This window comes from Anneissia japonica, unplaced genomic scaffold, assembly GCF_011630105.1.
Source record: "Anneissia japonica isolate Jap-2015-1 unplaced genomic scaffold, ASM1163010v1 scaffold4988_len2956909_cov206, whole genome shotgun sequence".
Lineage (NCBI taxonomy): Eukaryota > Metazoa > Echinodermata > Crinoidea > Comatulida > Comatulidae > Anneissia > Anneissia japonica.
The window spans coordinates 2,004,098-2,020,304 of record NW_022696345.1 but is presented as its reverse complement, the minus strand read 5'-3'; the positions used below and the strand labels follow the sequence as shown (position 1 = coordinate 2,020,304).

At 34.3% G+C, this 16,207-nt stretch overlaps 1 protein-coding gene across 1 annotated transcript in view; it reads left to right on the top strand.

The window, feature by feature from the left end:
- The window catches only part of LOC117101851, a 13,781-nt gene extending 2,516 nt beyond the window's left edge, over nucleotides 1–11,265 (top strand). The window contains exons 2-3 of the mRNA XM_033241964.1: nucleotides 3,946–4,664; nucleotides 9,123–11,265. Of these exons, the coding sequence (XP_033097855.1) occupies nucleotides 3,946–4,664; nucleotides 9,123–9,195 (792 nt within the window). The 3' untranslated portion in view covers nucleotides 9,196–11,265. The remainder of the gene's footprint in view (nucleotides 1–3,945; nucleotides 4,665–9,122) is intronic.
- Nucleotides 11,266–16,207: the final 4,942 nt, after the last annotated feature.

The window sequence follows — 16,207 nt, the reverse complement described above, 5'->3', positions numbered from 1 at the left end:
AAGGGCTTGTATTGTTTTTTTTTTTTACTTGCAGCGTTTGGGAAATAGGTAGGCCTAATAGGTAAATTGTAATGAATATAATCAATAACTATAGCCTCTAAAACCTAATATTATTGAAGGGTCCTTTTAAAGTTTGAATAGGATTTTTTTAAAGTTACATTTTTAGATCATTATACCTATTGAATGAGCCCCCAATAGCCCCGGGCCCCAGTGCTGTGCACTGACTGCACTGCCCATACCTACGCCACTGGACTTGAGTATTAGGCCTATTAGTGGTTACATAACGTTTGCTGTGCACTGTATCATGTGCTATAGAAGTGGAAGACCATAATGTATTGGGAATGTACCATACCTCTCTCTCTCTGGTAGGGCCTACAGTACAATCAGTTTAAAAGTGTAAGGTATAGGATAGTGTGGATTTTTAAACATTTTTCTAATGGTAATGTTCAAAATAAGTGTCAAGGAAAGTAAGTATGATTGTTGGAAAAATTTTTATTATTTATATTATTTTTTAATTCTCACCCTGACCTTCGCTTGGGCGAAGTGGGCGAAGGTCTGGATCCGCGTGTCTAGATAGCATGAATTTTGTAAGCCAGGACCCATAGTGTTTTGTTACGTTTCTTCACAAAGTGGGGGGAGGGAACGAACCCCCACCTCCTGAACCCCCTGGATCCGCCACTGTGATTAGAATCAAATATAGAATTTAAGCTAACAAAAACAACACATCCAAAACAAATTTGTTATATTAGGCCTGTATTGAAAAAAAAATGTAAATTCAAAAATTCGGCCAAATATAGTTTGGCCGTGACTTTTCAAACGTTACGGCCAGGCAATTTTTTATACGGCCAGATTCCTCAAATCTGGCCGTCAAAAAGGCCAAATAGCAACCCTGCGATCTCTGAACGCGATGCTCGCCAGAGATCAGCAGCAGTGGATGCTGCTCGCACAGCTAACACACATTGTATGGAACGCTATCCGAGTTACATTCGATTTGTGATTTAATATCAATTATTTTTCTATCGTATAATGTGGCAACGTTACGGGCGAGCTGCAAATAGTTTGGTTTTCCTAAATGTCTAATAGTAATAATTTACTCTTCGTTAGAAGTAGTAGGAAGATCAGTAACGACAGTATAATACATACTCCAAGTATCGAAATGAACGCCATCGTGTGAAGATTCAATATTTCGACATTAATTATGTCATCAGGAATGAAAAAGTATTTGCAAGCTTACCGTGTACGCACAAGTACCAAAAGTGTTTAACCAATCAAAACATTACCTCTAGTAGGTGACATAGCTATGAATAAACTAAAGATCAAAGCATTAAGAATTATATTAATTACCTTAGTAAGGGAAGTCTCCCCTCACTAATCGGTTAATAAATTAATAATGACTATTTTAACTGCATAAGATCTCGGTTTTTGCCTCTGTTCTCTGGAATACTTTATTCCTGCTTGTTGATTTTTAACTCATTTTTCATGTCTATTTTTTGGTGTCGTCTGTTTTGTGTATTTTGGGACCCCTCTGGAAATAAATCCTGTGTTGGGATTTAGAGGGTTATCCTAGATATCAACAAAGATGACGTGCTTGTTTTTTTCTTTTTTGTTTCTCTGTTTATTGTTGTTCCGATTTGTAATGTTTTTCTGTTGATATCGATTAAATCAAATCAAATCAAATCAAACATTTGTAAACAGAGTTTCAACATCAAAAGATACAAAACGGTAACCTAAGTTCTATAAATGGTCTGGTATACCTTTAATGCGGTCAGCAGCATCAAACAAGTCTCATCAAAAGATCATAAACTGTTTCAATTTATTCTTTTTGTTTGCACAACAATTTCATCAGTCTATATGTATTTTCTACATAATAGTAGACTCCAAAATCAATTAAATAAGTCCTAGAAACCCCTAAATTTTCATATTTTTCGTTGGGGACCTCGTGTCCCCTGGGACTTTCGAGAGATTTTGAGCGACACCCGACCACGCCCAATTTTTTTTCGTTGGGGACCTCGTATCCCCCGTCGGGCAAATCCAGTGGCACCACCTCCAGAACCAGTATTTGAATCGATGCAATAATAAAACAGGTGATTGATGTAATACATTGAAGTGATATATTTACAGTCAGTTAGCAAATACAATACTAAATATTCGTTCAATTGAAGTTTATTAAAACTCCACCATGTAGGCCTAAGCCAAGAAAATACGTTCGACTGAATGAAGGCTCTAATGTTACGTGATTATAATATAATACTTGCATACTTCTGCAAATAATGAAAAGTACTACATATCAAAGACCATTATGCTCACTGGACCCTTTGTTGAATTAGGCCTACCATCTAATCTTGACTATAATATCTAAAATTATTAAAAGAGAGGCATTTTAATCAATTGTATCCGCTCAGTTCGCCCAAAATCTATTTATTTATTTTTTTAACTAGCTCCCTCGCGCGCCGAGGCTGAGACACAGACTTGAAAATAACGCATGCGCAAAATAGTACTATAAGGATGATGATGAATAATTCATGAGATTTCAAACTATCTTACGTAAGACATTTGCGATCAGCTCTCCCCATCAACCTAGCCATGTAACTACCGTCAAGCCTCGAATTGAAGCCCTGGGTTTTTCTTCTTTTTTTTTTTTTGTGAACTGTGCTCCTTTTCGAGATGGGCTTCTTTTTTAGGCTACTTCTGCAAAGTAAAGAGGTGGGTGGGGGCGGGGATTGGACTTCTACTACTACTGTGGCGTGTATTTCAATACTTGGAGTATGTATTATTATACTTTCTTATCTGAGATTAATCAGTGGACCTTTCGGTTCTACTACTACTGTACTATAAAACAATAAATAGGGCCACTGTAACATCAATCTGAATCATGGTGTATATTACCGGTATTAAGTCAACTAAACTACTGTATAAACCAAACGTGTTACTTTGTTGCTTTTTAGATTTACCGTACTGTGTATGTACTGTACTATCATCTCGAATGCTATCTTGAAAAGATGGTCTTCTTTTCGGATGGGCTTCTTTTCGAGGCTACTTTTGCAAACTAAAATGGGAGGGGGGCCCTTCAATTGGAGATGGGCTTCTTCTCGAAGTTAAGCCCATTGTGCTTCTATTCGATGTTTTACGGTATACTAGTAGTCTTGTCTTTTTTTCTATTTGCTGGGGCCAGGGTAGGGGACGCCAGGGTTTCAAAACTAAAAAGAGCTCTGGAAGCTTGCGCATCCTGGGACATTCTTAGTATTGATTTGATTATTGTTCTTGTGCTGATATATATTATAATTCATACTTATTACTACTTAAATGTAGAGTATTAGAAAATTTGGTATCATAAGCAGTGGTGGCGAAAGCGGGGATTCCCCTCCCCGGTCATCCGACGCCACGACTAGGTCGTCGGTTTAAAATAATTTAAAAAAATTGCTTATCTAAATAACGTTTACTAAGCCATATAAACTCTCCCCGTGAACCCTATCAGAGATTTCTTATTCCGGGACCCAGACCGAGGCTCTATTCGTCCCCTTGGTTCGGACCCCCCCCCCCCGGACATGCCCCTGTCGGCAAGTATATGGAGCCACCGCTGATCAGAACTCTGAAATGATATCAACTTGCTTGTTACTTGCATATCAGTGTGCGGTAATTGTGATGCAGGCGCGAAAGCTTTTAACAATGTAGCTTTAGCAATTTATCCCAATTCTTTTTATGACATTCTACACCCTGAAATTGTAAATAAAATACTAGTCGGGTATTTATATTTTCTTGGGAGGAAAAATTAAAAGCCCCTCCAATTTTCCATCTATGTCAGCCACTCAACCCCCACCACGTCAAATTCAGCTATTCCACGATGACGACCATCAAGGGATGCGAATCATTAGCTTCACTCGGTGGTTCTCTAACATATTGTGTAAAAATATAATAATCATAACTTGTTTTCTCATGTAAATTTAGATGATAAATGAAGAAACTACAAAGTGGACACCACTTCCAAGACCATGTTTGGTGTGCCTTACCAAAAAGAAAGTTAATCATAACAACGTGTTGCTGTTAAGAGCAGCGGACATGCCACATGTGGACGAAGAGAGGGCGCAACAGGCATACGAAGTTAGTGTGCAAAGTCGTGCCGACAAAGTGGAGAAATTCGGCATACGACAGGACGATAGAAGAAAAAGCTTGTCTTTAAAACGTGCAGCCAACTTTGCTGATCAATCTAATGTGGTGGTTACTAGTCAAAAACAATGTTTTCCAAAAATGTCTGCAAAGAAAGTCTGTAAAGAGAAGCCAGTTTTGAAATTAAACACTAACCAAGGAGGCCCAATGGAGCAGGTATTTGGTCCAGCAGTGAAAGAGCAATTTAATAAGTCATCCACAGCAAACACGCTAACGCAACCCGATCAAAGAAGTTGTTTGCAATCATCTTCATCTGTACGTCTCTCAAATAAGACTCAAACTGTTTTAAATTTTACAAAACAGAAAATAACTCCTAAGCAAACAGCAACTCAATCCATAAGCAATCAGCCATTGGATAAAAACGAATCATGTTTTCAGAAAAGCACAATAAGCAGCCAATCAGGTGCTAACAATATAACTAGCTTGGTCAGTGATGATGAATTGACGACAGATGGCGCTCTGACAGTTTGTCCGTTGTGCCAAATGGCATTTTCACCAAGGTAAAACATTTGTTGTATTTATGCATTGCATATATTTGTATTATGAAAGATTGGTAGAATATGCGTAAAATACTAAAAAATATACCTTTTACTATAATTAAGTATTTTTTCCTTAAAATAGTAAAGTTAAAAAATTAAAAATCGAAAATTGTAATTATTTATTTCTCCATTATTTAGAATATTAAAATTATTTTAATTTTGATTAAAAAAAAAATCGCATATCACCAAGGTAAATATTAATATGTTTAAGTATGTTTGTGTTATTTTACGTTAACGCTACAGTCATGTGAACATTTTTTTATTATGGAAAATTGGTGGATTATGATTAAAACCTAGGCCTATATGTGTTTTACAAAGAAATACTTCTTACTTTTACACTGATTAGGTATATTTTTTTCTTGAACTGTTTTTAATAGTAAACTTTGAAATTCTAATATACATTTCTTTATTATTGTAAGGCTGTTTTATATAGGCATATTGAAATTATTATATACCAGTATTTAAAATTCTTTGAAAGAAAAAAAAAAAATACAAAGCTTTGCTGTACAAACTTATGTACTGTAAAACCTCGAATAGAAGACCAATGTGCTTAATCTCGAGAAGAAGCCCATCTCGAATTGAAGCCCCTCTTTAGTTTGCAAAAGTAGCCTCGAAAAGAAGCCCATGGGCTTCTTTTACCCTTTTCAAGATAGATAGGCTTTTTGTTGAGATAGTACAGTACATTGGGCTTTTTGTCGAGATAGTACAGTACATTGGGCTTTTTGTCGAGATAGTACAGTACACTGCACATGAATAAATTAAGAACACGCATTTTTTATACATTAGTTTAGGTGATTTAATGCTGGTTAATACACTCCATATGATACTGTTGTTTCAGTGGCCCTATTTTATTTGTTTTATTTAGCATTTCACATAAACATTTTCAATTTACATCATCATAAAAACAATACAATAAAATTTCATTGAAAAGACACGGTTACATGAAAAATAAGAAATATATAAAGTAGCCTAAAAAAAAGCCCATCTCGAAAAGAAGCCCATCCAAAGTCAGGTGTGGCGCCAGTTGGGGAGAAAAACCACAATTTGTCGGGGAGAAAAAAAAATTATATGTATTTCGTGCATATTAGTAGACCCTAAAATCGATTAAATAAGCCTTCGAAACCCATAAATTGTCAAAATTTTCGGGGGCTACTACCCCTGGAGTACATTCGAAATATTTTAAGCGACGCTCGACCACTCCCCCTTTGCTCTCGTCGGGGAAATCTTCCCCTTGGTCGGGGGTATCGACCCCCCCCCTCCGTCGGGGACCTCGGATCAGAGATGCTTAGAAGAACTTAAATAGGATGAACGAAACTATTTACTATACGATTTAGCTGAGATGCTTTCACAAGCACACAGAAATTATGCAAGACCTGTTCCATGAGAAACTAAGGAGGTCTTTATCAAAAAGAACTTTACAGTTTACAGTAGGTGCAGCATAACCCTTAACTCTAAAAAGACATTAGAGTACCTACCTAATTGGAGAGTTCACCATAAATATGATATGGACAGAATTTAACCATAGGCATTTCGTTTCATTAGCAATTATACTTGTAAATGTTGCTAAGCAACCTGTTTTAATAGTGAAGAACATCATTCCAGTAAGATTTATCACATCAATATGGATGCATTTACAGTTGCAAGCCTGTTAAGCTGAGAGCCGTTTTCAAGCTAAAATGTATTAAATTACCGCTATGGGATACAGGTTTGAAATCTTCAGATGCACTAAGGCTCAATATTGTGTCTAAGAAAAGTGGATAGAAAAAAACCCACCAATTTGAAATTCTTGTCATCGATGTTAAATAAAAGTTGTCAGTGGCGGATCCAGGAATTTGGAATAGAGGTGGCCCGGAGAGAGACTTTCACAGATGGAGGGTACCTCAGCTACACCATAGTTGGGGCTGCGGAAATGACACTTTTAGACTAAAAGTTTGAGTTAAATTTTCTTTTTTTCTTTTTTTTTATTTTGAAAAAAATTGGCGGGCCGGGGCGACTGCCCCCTCCCCCTTGAATCTGCCACTGGCTGTAGACCACACTTTAATATGTATTATGTATGACGATAATAAATGAATCTTGAATCTTAATCAATAAATCAATTGGCAACGATGTCCTGAAACGAATAGGCAAGATGCCCTGAAAATCTTCAGGATGACCTTGATAGATTATTTAAGTGGTCCGAAGTTTGGAATTTGTTTCTCAATCCTAATAAATGCTCAGTTCTTTCAATTAGTCTTAAGAAAGCCCCTTTTATATTTAATTATAGTTTGAATGGTATGAATATCAACAGGGTGGATGTGCATAAAGATTTGGGCGTGTCTTAATCGACTCTAAACTTAATTTTAATCACCATGTTGATACTATTGTCTGTAAAGGAAACAAAATGCTGGGTATATTTTGGCGTATCTGCAAACTCCTGGACGATACAAATTTAACTTATATTTCGTTGGTTAGACATATTTTCGACTATTGCAACCTAATTTACAATTCTATTTCAGTATCACAGTCCCATCGTATTGAGGGTTCAATCTAAAGTTTATGTATTTCATTAATCATAGTTATTATAATGATATTAATTTGGTTCCGTACTCTCTTCCTGCACTTAGTAAGAGGAGAAATTATTTTGATATGGTTTTTCTTTTTAAGTGTATACGAATTCTATTTTTGATACTAATTTAGGCCTATGTTCTTTATTTTCTCTTAAAATTAATAGACTAAATTCTCGCTCAAAAATGTATTTATGGTTCCGTTTAACAGAGTTCGTTATACAAAAAATGGTTTCATTCATCGTTTTGCTTTTACTTATAATACATTGTTACATGAAGATCCTACTATCGATATATTTCATCAAAATTTAAGTTAATTTAAAACCAGTTTATTACATGTGCATGCATTTACATGATTGATCTGATTGAATTTGTACTCTAGTGAGTGTGTGGGGGTTTGTGTGTGTGTGTGTGTGTGTGAGTGACTTGTGACCCTGTTTCTTTTTTTTGTGTGTTTTTTTTTTTATATCTTTGTTATATTTTATTATGCTTGTAAATATTCTAAGACATCCTGTTACTGGCAAGTGATTGCTGTTGGATGTGGTTTTTTAAAATAAAGAATAAAGAATATATATAAATACATTAAAAAAAAAAGAAGAAAAAAGGTCAAAATTTTGATATAAATCGATAGTACGATTACGATACATTACGTTAATTGATAATGAATAAAATATATATTGTGTGACTAAATTTACGATATATTAAAGTAGCTCCATTCAGTACATTAATGTTAACCAGAACACTGTTGATATATATTAAATCAATATGATGTTTGGTAGCAACCAGTGTGCTACAATCATGTCAAAAGGTAATCTTGCATTTTATTACTTGCAGCGTATATTATTTAGTGTCATCAATCATATTGCATGTATGCCCCTTATTGTAAAGTATCATGATAAATATCAGACAACGGGCGATTATGACAACGTAAATTCACGATCGATCCAACCACGTCTTGAAATTCAGACGCAATAAGAACGCATGTGCAGATGACTTACATGCGATGTGCTAAACCTAGATTCTACTGTTCTCGCACTATCGAAAGTTTCTTGTATTTAGCTGTACTATGTTCCAAAAGACCCCTCCGGTTAAAGACCACTTTTCTGCCACGTTTCAATATCTATCTTTTACCATCATATCTTCCCTCCAATTAAAGGTTCCCTCTATTAAGAGACCAAAAAACCTTGGTTTTGGTGGACCCAACCAGAAATGTTACCTCAATTATAAACCACTATAAAATAGAAAGTGATGTTAATGTGTTATTTTTGTCTATCGTAGATTTTGTTAGATGACTTAATCATAGAAATATTAGCCAATGCACATCAAAAGATGATGTTTTGTGTGTACTACAATGACCAAACTGAAATTATTTCCTTCGATTAAAGACTAGTTTTAAATGATATAATAGTGATTTTAGTGCAAATTTGTTTACAGTTACAGACATCAAAAGTCGATATTTTGAATATGTCTAGGCTTTAGCTTGCCCCAAATTAAATATCGATTAGTGTTTTTTGAAATGGATATTTGAGTAATAATGAAAATTGCGAAAATTAAGGCGCGCGTAAAAAGGGCTTTATATTATTATCAATAACAGTATACGGTCTGTAAAAAAACTTTGAAGAAAATAATCTTACATTTAAATATAAATTACATATAATTTCTTGATTTCGCTCTAAACACAGATATTTAAAAACCACTTTTTAAATATCTTTTAAATATTTTAAATAATTTTTTAAGTGGCCGTCTTTAATTAGAGGGATTCTTATTAGAAGCCACAAGGCCACTATACACTGGTTCCAGAAGTGATCTATTATTGGAGGAGGAAAACCTGCCCTATAATGTGTACTAATGCAATAAAAATGCTTGTATTCCACAGTTTGGCCCAAATTCAGAAGGATGGACATATCGCTATGTGTTTATCTGAAGCGTCGGAGGACGTCATCTGGTGAAACTCTCAAGATAATTCCATGTGGCATTCAGAAAACCAAGACTTGCATAGATAAATGACAATCTGTTGATCTGAAGCTCATGGTATACAACTACACCATAAGGTAGCAGTAGTGAAAATCAAGACGTATGGACTTAAAGTAACTCGGGAGGAGTCGGCAGATAATTTCTAGTTAACGTTTATTATATCAAGGGGCCCATGTGACAAGTGGACAGGCAATTAAACTATGGTTTGTGGTGACCCCTTAGTTACGCCTCTGTAAAGAAAATAGAATCTATAGATTATTTTATTTGTCTTTGGTAATTCTAAGCTGTTGTAATCCATGCCTTATTTTGTTTTAGATATTTAAGAATAATGTTGTGAAGAAGGTGTACATCAAGACTTGCGTAACTGATCAATTAGAACCATTTTTACTGAGTTAAAATGGATGTCATAGAACAAATGAATGATATTCTGATAACTGTAGCATCGATTTGCAACCTTGCTTCCAACAGGACAAAACGAAAATTATATAGGCCTATGTGGTGCTCTATGTATGTTTCATCCATAGGCCTACTTTGGCGTTTGGGTTCCATGGTATTTGAAACAAAGACAGTCGATCGGTCTGGAATTGAATCGCATTAACCGAACTATTATGTCAAAACATAGGTAAACTTACCTAGGCCTACTTTTCCCTTTAATATTGTAATTTACCGTAACCGACCATCATAATAATGATAGCCTTGATATTAATTTGGTAATGTTTTGTTAAAATGATCAATAACAAATGCCTTCGTCCAAAAAGGGAGGAGTGATCGAAACACATTTTTTTTTCACCCGCGTCCTACTTTCTGAACGCATAAGATTGTTTATTTCTTTTTAGGCCTGTATAGGCTTGCCATGGCGACAAGGAAATATATAACACGAAACCTTGCATGCGTAGGCCTATTGCAACATCATATGTAGTAGAGAAATCAAGCAATCGTTATTATGGGCCTATATAATAGAAGATGCTTTTATAAACCTGTATTTCTTTCACTTTGCAGATAATTCTCTGCCTTGATTAATTGCGTTTCTCTTCAAGAAACAGAAATCTAGTAAATAGGCCTATACTGTATAAGCATTATTGTAGTGAATGACAATTCATTCCGTTACCATTGTCAATATAGTTAGAGGGAATGTGCGCGTACCGATTTTATACTTCTGGGTGGAGAAGCAATGCATAGAAAGTACCTTGCGCAAGGACATAAACGAAGTAGCGTAGCTACGTGCAATGCACTGGGGCCCAGGGCTATTAGGGGCATTTATAAATAGACCTAAAAATAATAAGTATAAAATGATTTCCAACTTAACAATAAAACGGCCAACTGGCTCCTCAATAATATTTTAGAAGATTAATTATTGATTACTGTGTTGATTTCAAATCAGTAGTGTATTCAATGGTGCCCCAAATGGGAAAAAAAGGAAATTATAGTAAAATTTGTCTGAGAGTGCTATTTCCGGCCATCTAGAGGTGCTATAATCATAAATTTTCTTATCTCAGCTCCAACCATGGTGTTGCTGAGGTGGTCTTTGGCCTTCACCTATGAAAATCCCTCCCTGGGCCCCTCTATTTCGAATTTCCTTACCCGCCGCTGCAGTTGTTGAATTTTATGTGCGACAAATTTTCTTTATTAGTTTAAAACAGCTGCTGATATCGAATATTCCCCTCTTAAAATAGTTACGAATCCGATTGTCATTAGTATTTAGCCTATGCCTTCAGGAGTAGGGGTAAAAGAAGCACTTCTTACGATGGATTTTCTGAAAACGTTAGGGACTTACTTGTCACATCAAGGGGCCCCGCCGGCAATTAATTTTGCACCGGGGCCCTTTCGAACCTACGCCGCTGACAAACGAAATGCAAATGAGACTCGGTAGACCTAATAATAATGGGTGTTTTCTTAATATTAGCCATGACAATAGGGTGCTTGCCTTAATTAAAAAATTACTGCTAAGCCTGGTCTACATGGCGTTATTACAAGTTGTATGGAGAAAAAATTGGCTGTCAAATTATGAACTGTTTAATAAACAAACCGTATCAACTTTAAAATAACGTTTGTATCATAGTTCTATATTTTTGCATTATCAATTTTCATACTTAAATCCAGTGGCGGATCCAAGAATTCAAAATAGAGGGGGCCCGAGGAGGGACTTTCTCTGATGCTTAAATTTGTATATAATTTTCTTTCTTCATTTTTTTTTATATTTTTGAATCCACGAGTTAAAATATAGAATTTCCATATAACACCACTGGGCAAAATATTTCAAAGATAGATTTTGGACCGTAAAGCACCACAAATATCAAAAGTAGTTCGTAAGTCCACCGTAGGCCTATAAAGAAACCAAACTTTCTTTTTAATGTTTTTTAATTGTTTAAAAATATGAGCGAAGTAATTTTATTAAGAAATTGATTATAAACACTTTTTTTTTATTTGAGGCTGGATAATATAGCAACACAAATTTCTCTCATCAGAAATACCAATATATTGGGCTTACACTATAGATACTATAGATTGTTAAAACCAACGTTTAAATTTGAAACATATTTAATTAGGGTGGGGGTGGGGGCACGTTCCCCCTGTTTTGATACTAATTTTCTTTTAAATTTCAATGCATGTCACTGATCAGTGTTATGTGCTACTCTCTTATCTATTCTGAAACTGTGGTGCCCCCACCCCCCTTTTGAAAAATTCTGGATCAGCCCCTGCTATGTGTTAAAAAGGTTTAAGAAACAAATACGTTAAAAATACTTTTATACCTGCCCGAAAAATTAAACGACGATTACTGATTAAACACAGACTTGATCTGTAATGAAATTACAATACAAATATTTCTATTATTTGTTTTAATGCTTTCATGACATTCATTCTGCTAACGAGAATGGTGAAGATGATGATTTCTTTCGTGACATACATTCTGCAAACGAGAATGATTATGACGACGACAACTACAGCACAAAGGCGTTCAGTTTTTATTTCAGTTCCACCAGAACACCAACAATGACAACTAGAGTACCAATGTACTGTAGTAGCAGCAGTAGTAGTAGTAAAACTTCATTTTGGCTTATTCACAAAGTACAAATCAACAAATATAATTTTTTTTTTATTATGGTCGTCAGATACCTTATTTACAATTAACATAAATTACACAGTACGGTACATAATAAACAGAAGTTAAACGCAGAAATTACATACAGTAATATAGATACAAAACATATTTATTATACAGTACGGAAAAGTCAACAATTTATTAAATAAAAGTAATCTATAGCAACAATGGCAAGAAAAATTATGGAAATAAAGAAAATCCACTCCACAAAAGTAATCTGTAAATTACGATAAAAAGAAATGTAAAATATTAATAAAACAAAGCAAGAAAACATTAAATTAGTGATTTATGCAATGTTTATACTATTATACTTTGTTTTCATTAATTATTAATACAAATGTGGTTCTTGAAAATACTTAAAATGATAGAAGACTGTACATCAGGGCTTAATCTATTCCATTCGATAGCACTATCATAATGAAATACTTTTTTTAAAAATTAGTCTCATGCACTCAGTTTGCCTTGATTCCCGTCCGAAGGACGGGTACACAGCTAGTGATATTATGTTATATTTATATAGCGCTTTATGCCAACAAGGCCTCTAAGCGCTTCACATTACTACCCCCGGTCATTGAATTAGACGCCTATAGAACACAAACTGTTCCATAAAGTTGCAGCAGCTACATCAGCGCATTTTGGCATTTAACTCTACCAGGTACCCATTTATACTCCTGGGTGGAGAGAAGCAGTGTAGATAAAGTGCCTTTCCCAAGGACACAAGTGAAATGCACAGCGAGGGGATTGAAACCCCAACATCGAGTCCCAGAGTTCATCACACGTCACAACAATGCAAGTACAGTACATGAGTAAGACAGGTCTAGGCCTATTAGGGTTGTTCAGGATGCATAACAATGCACATCGTCCTCGAATGGGACTAGTTTGGATCAGGAACAGGTATTTTCGGAATCCCGTGGGAAGAAGAAGCATCTGCGGGGATAAAGATATTCTTTATTTCCTTCTATAATGACGTGGTTCACTTAGTCAAATGAAAATTTTAAAAACAAATGGGACTAGTTTGGATCAGAAACGAAATTCAAATTACCGTGCTTCTTTTTTTTTCTTCTTCGATAATATAAATAACGTGGTTCACTCAGTCAAAGGATTTGCGTTGCGTAGGCCCATCAGAATCATCTCTGTAGCATAAAATTGACCGTCATTTTGACATTGTCTCGGCATGCTAGAAGCTATTTTGTATGAATTATATGAATAGAATGTTTGTTACTTTTAATTATATTACTGTAATTACTTATGACTTCAGCTTATGGAAGATCCACTATAATGAAGTTTTTTTTTTAGCTCCTGATACGGCAATCCGTATAGCTCAAGTATGATGGCCCTATTTTGATCTATAATTGAACCATAGAGCTTCATTTAACGAAATGTGCAAACGAAAACAGGCGATATTGGTAAGTGCTGGATAATGTTGAGTCGGCTTGGATTTCAATTTCTTCTCGAGATTATGTGGGATTTGTCAAAATCCAAGTAATTATTGTAAAACATGATGTAGAAAATGAACACAAAAAAAAGACCTTGATGCCATGATGCACTTACAAAAAAAAAAAAAAAAAAAAAAGATTACACATATTAATTTTTAATTTTATTCACATGATACTTCCAACTAAAAACAGATTAAAATTATGAAATCTATCCGCTACACTAATTTAGTACTGTGGAGTAAAATTGTCCTTGGTATGTACAATGAAATAACCAATGAGGTAACATTCAAATTCACATTTTGCATTTACAAAAGTAAAATCAAGCATAGACTTGGACTCTGAAGAAGCTGTCCATGGATAAAATTTGTTTCCGAGTTGAAGAACTTGATAAAATTTGAATTTTTATTAAATAATGATAAAGCAAAAAAAAAAAAAAAATGGTCAAAGATTGATCTTCGTAAGCTAAAATATACCATTGGCATTCAAGCACTGTACCCTTGACAAAGTGTGTTTGTATAATGTTTAAATGATTTTAGTGACCACTTGGTTTATTTTTATTGAATAAAAGTGGTGGTAATTAAAGAAATGAAATAAAAATATTTTATTATCTTTGGATGTTAATTACGGTATTTTGAGAAAAATGTGAGTACGATGCGTCTCACATACACACAGAGCCAAGATAAACACCTTGTGTGGATCCTAACCTTACGGCTTTCCATTGTATAATCACTACGTGCTATTGTTCTAACTCTGTTTCTATCTGTTCCATTATTCTACAATTATCATTTCTTGGTGAAAAGGGAGGCTTCTATGCCTCCTCTGGGTTTATAGCCTCTCTATCCAACACTGATTCATTCATTTACCTTATCATATTTTTGTTTAATATCTATGTAAAGTATATTTATATATTTAACAGTTGAAATGTACATAGATTACCATACTTTTTTTTACATAAAAGAGTGTTTGAGTACTTACATACATTTGATATGTGTATGATATGTATGTTTGTATGTATGTGTAGATATATATTATAACTGTGTGATATAATTCTTTGACAACAAATTCTGCAAACAATTATTCTGCGATGGTTGAAATAAAGGTGAGATGCACCCACGAAAGACCAGAAAAAAAGGGGGGGTGGGGAAAGACATTTTTACGTCATCGTGAAGTATTAAAATTGTTAATATATAGCTGCAGTGCATTCCAAGTTATATCCATATATGTAGAGGAGATTGTTTTTGCACATCATTTTACTATGCATTGTTATTTAACCAAACCAACAGAATCTTTGTTCGTTACACGCTTGGATGTAGGGCTAAAATCAAACATTTTACTTTTTATTTTACTAAAAAAAAGTTTTGTTCGAAATGTTTATAGGCTTATTATTCTATAATAAAGCTGATACTAACATGACAGAAATTTCAATATACTTTTAATATATTTGAACTGATTTGAAATTATTCCTTTTTTTGTTGTGTTTTAAACATATTTTTGACAACGAACCATACAAAGTAAGCAAATCACAATATGTTGAATTTTAATTGTCAAGATTTTTAGCTCATAACATAGAAATATAGGAAATATTTTAAGTGTTTTTCTGTATTTGTTGTGTCATACTGATTAATATAGAACAGGTTCAAACGTTTAAGCTGTGCAGTATTTGATAGTCTTATATAAATTGACAATAAAATACGGTGCATCAAAACTAATTATTCTTATTTTACTTGTAATTAAACATTCCATCACCATTCTCCAAGAATAAGTTTTAAGCAATATTTATATTTCACATAGTGTGACAGATCATATAATCTATTAATGACAGATGGTACACAGAATTTTATATATTTATAGATTCTTTATAATTAAAAAAGCATACAAATCGGACCACCCAAACTCCTTCCCGCATAATTTACTTATTCACAAACAAATTACAGCATACATTAGCACTGGACATCTGTGTAGATGTCATATATTGTTTCAATTGAAATTTTGTTTTGTTCTTTTGTCGGGTATTTATAGAAATAGGAATCTAACAGGGGCGGCGCCATGGGAATTCCCCGATGAGGAGTCCAGGTTCCCCGACAAGGTGGTCCACGCCCCCCCCCCCCCTCCCCGGTAACAGATATATAATATAATATAGTTTCTGAATGATTTTATTGATACAAATTTAATTTTGATGTGATATTCTTACTGTTCAATGTTTTAAATCTCTCTATAAAAGGCAAATTGAAATCGTTAAGATTTAAATTAGAAAATATTTTACAGAACCATAAACACTATTTTCACGTACTTTTGATACATTTAAACTACATATATTGGGCGTCACACTTCAAAATAATTTGAAATGGAATGCCCAAGTTAACAATACTGTTACTAAGGCCAACAGGAAACTGTTTATGCTCCGAAATCTTAAGAAATTTGGACTTGATAAACAAGAACTTATAGCAGTTT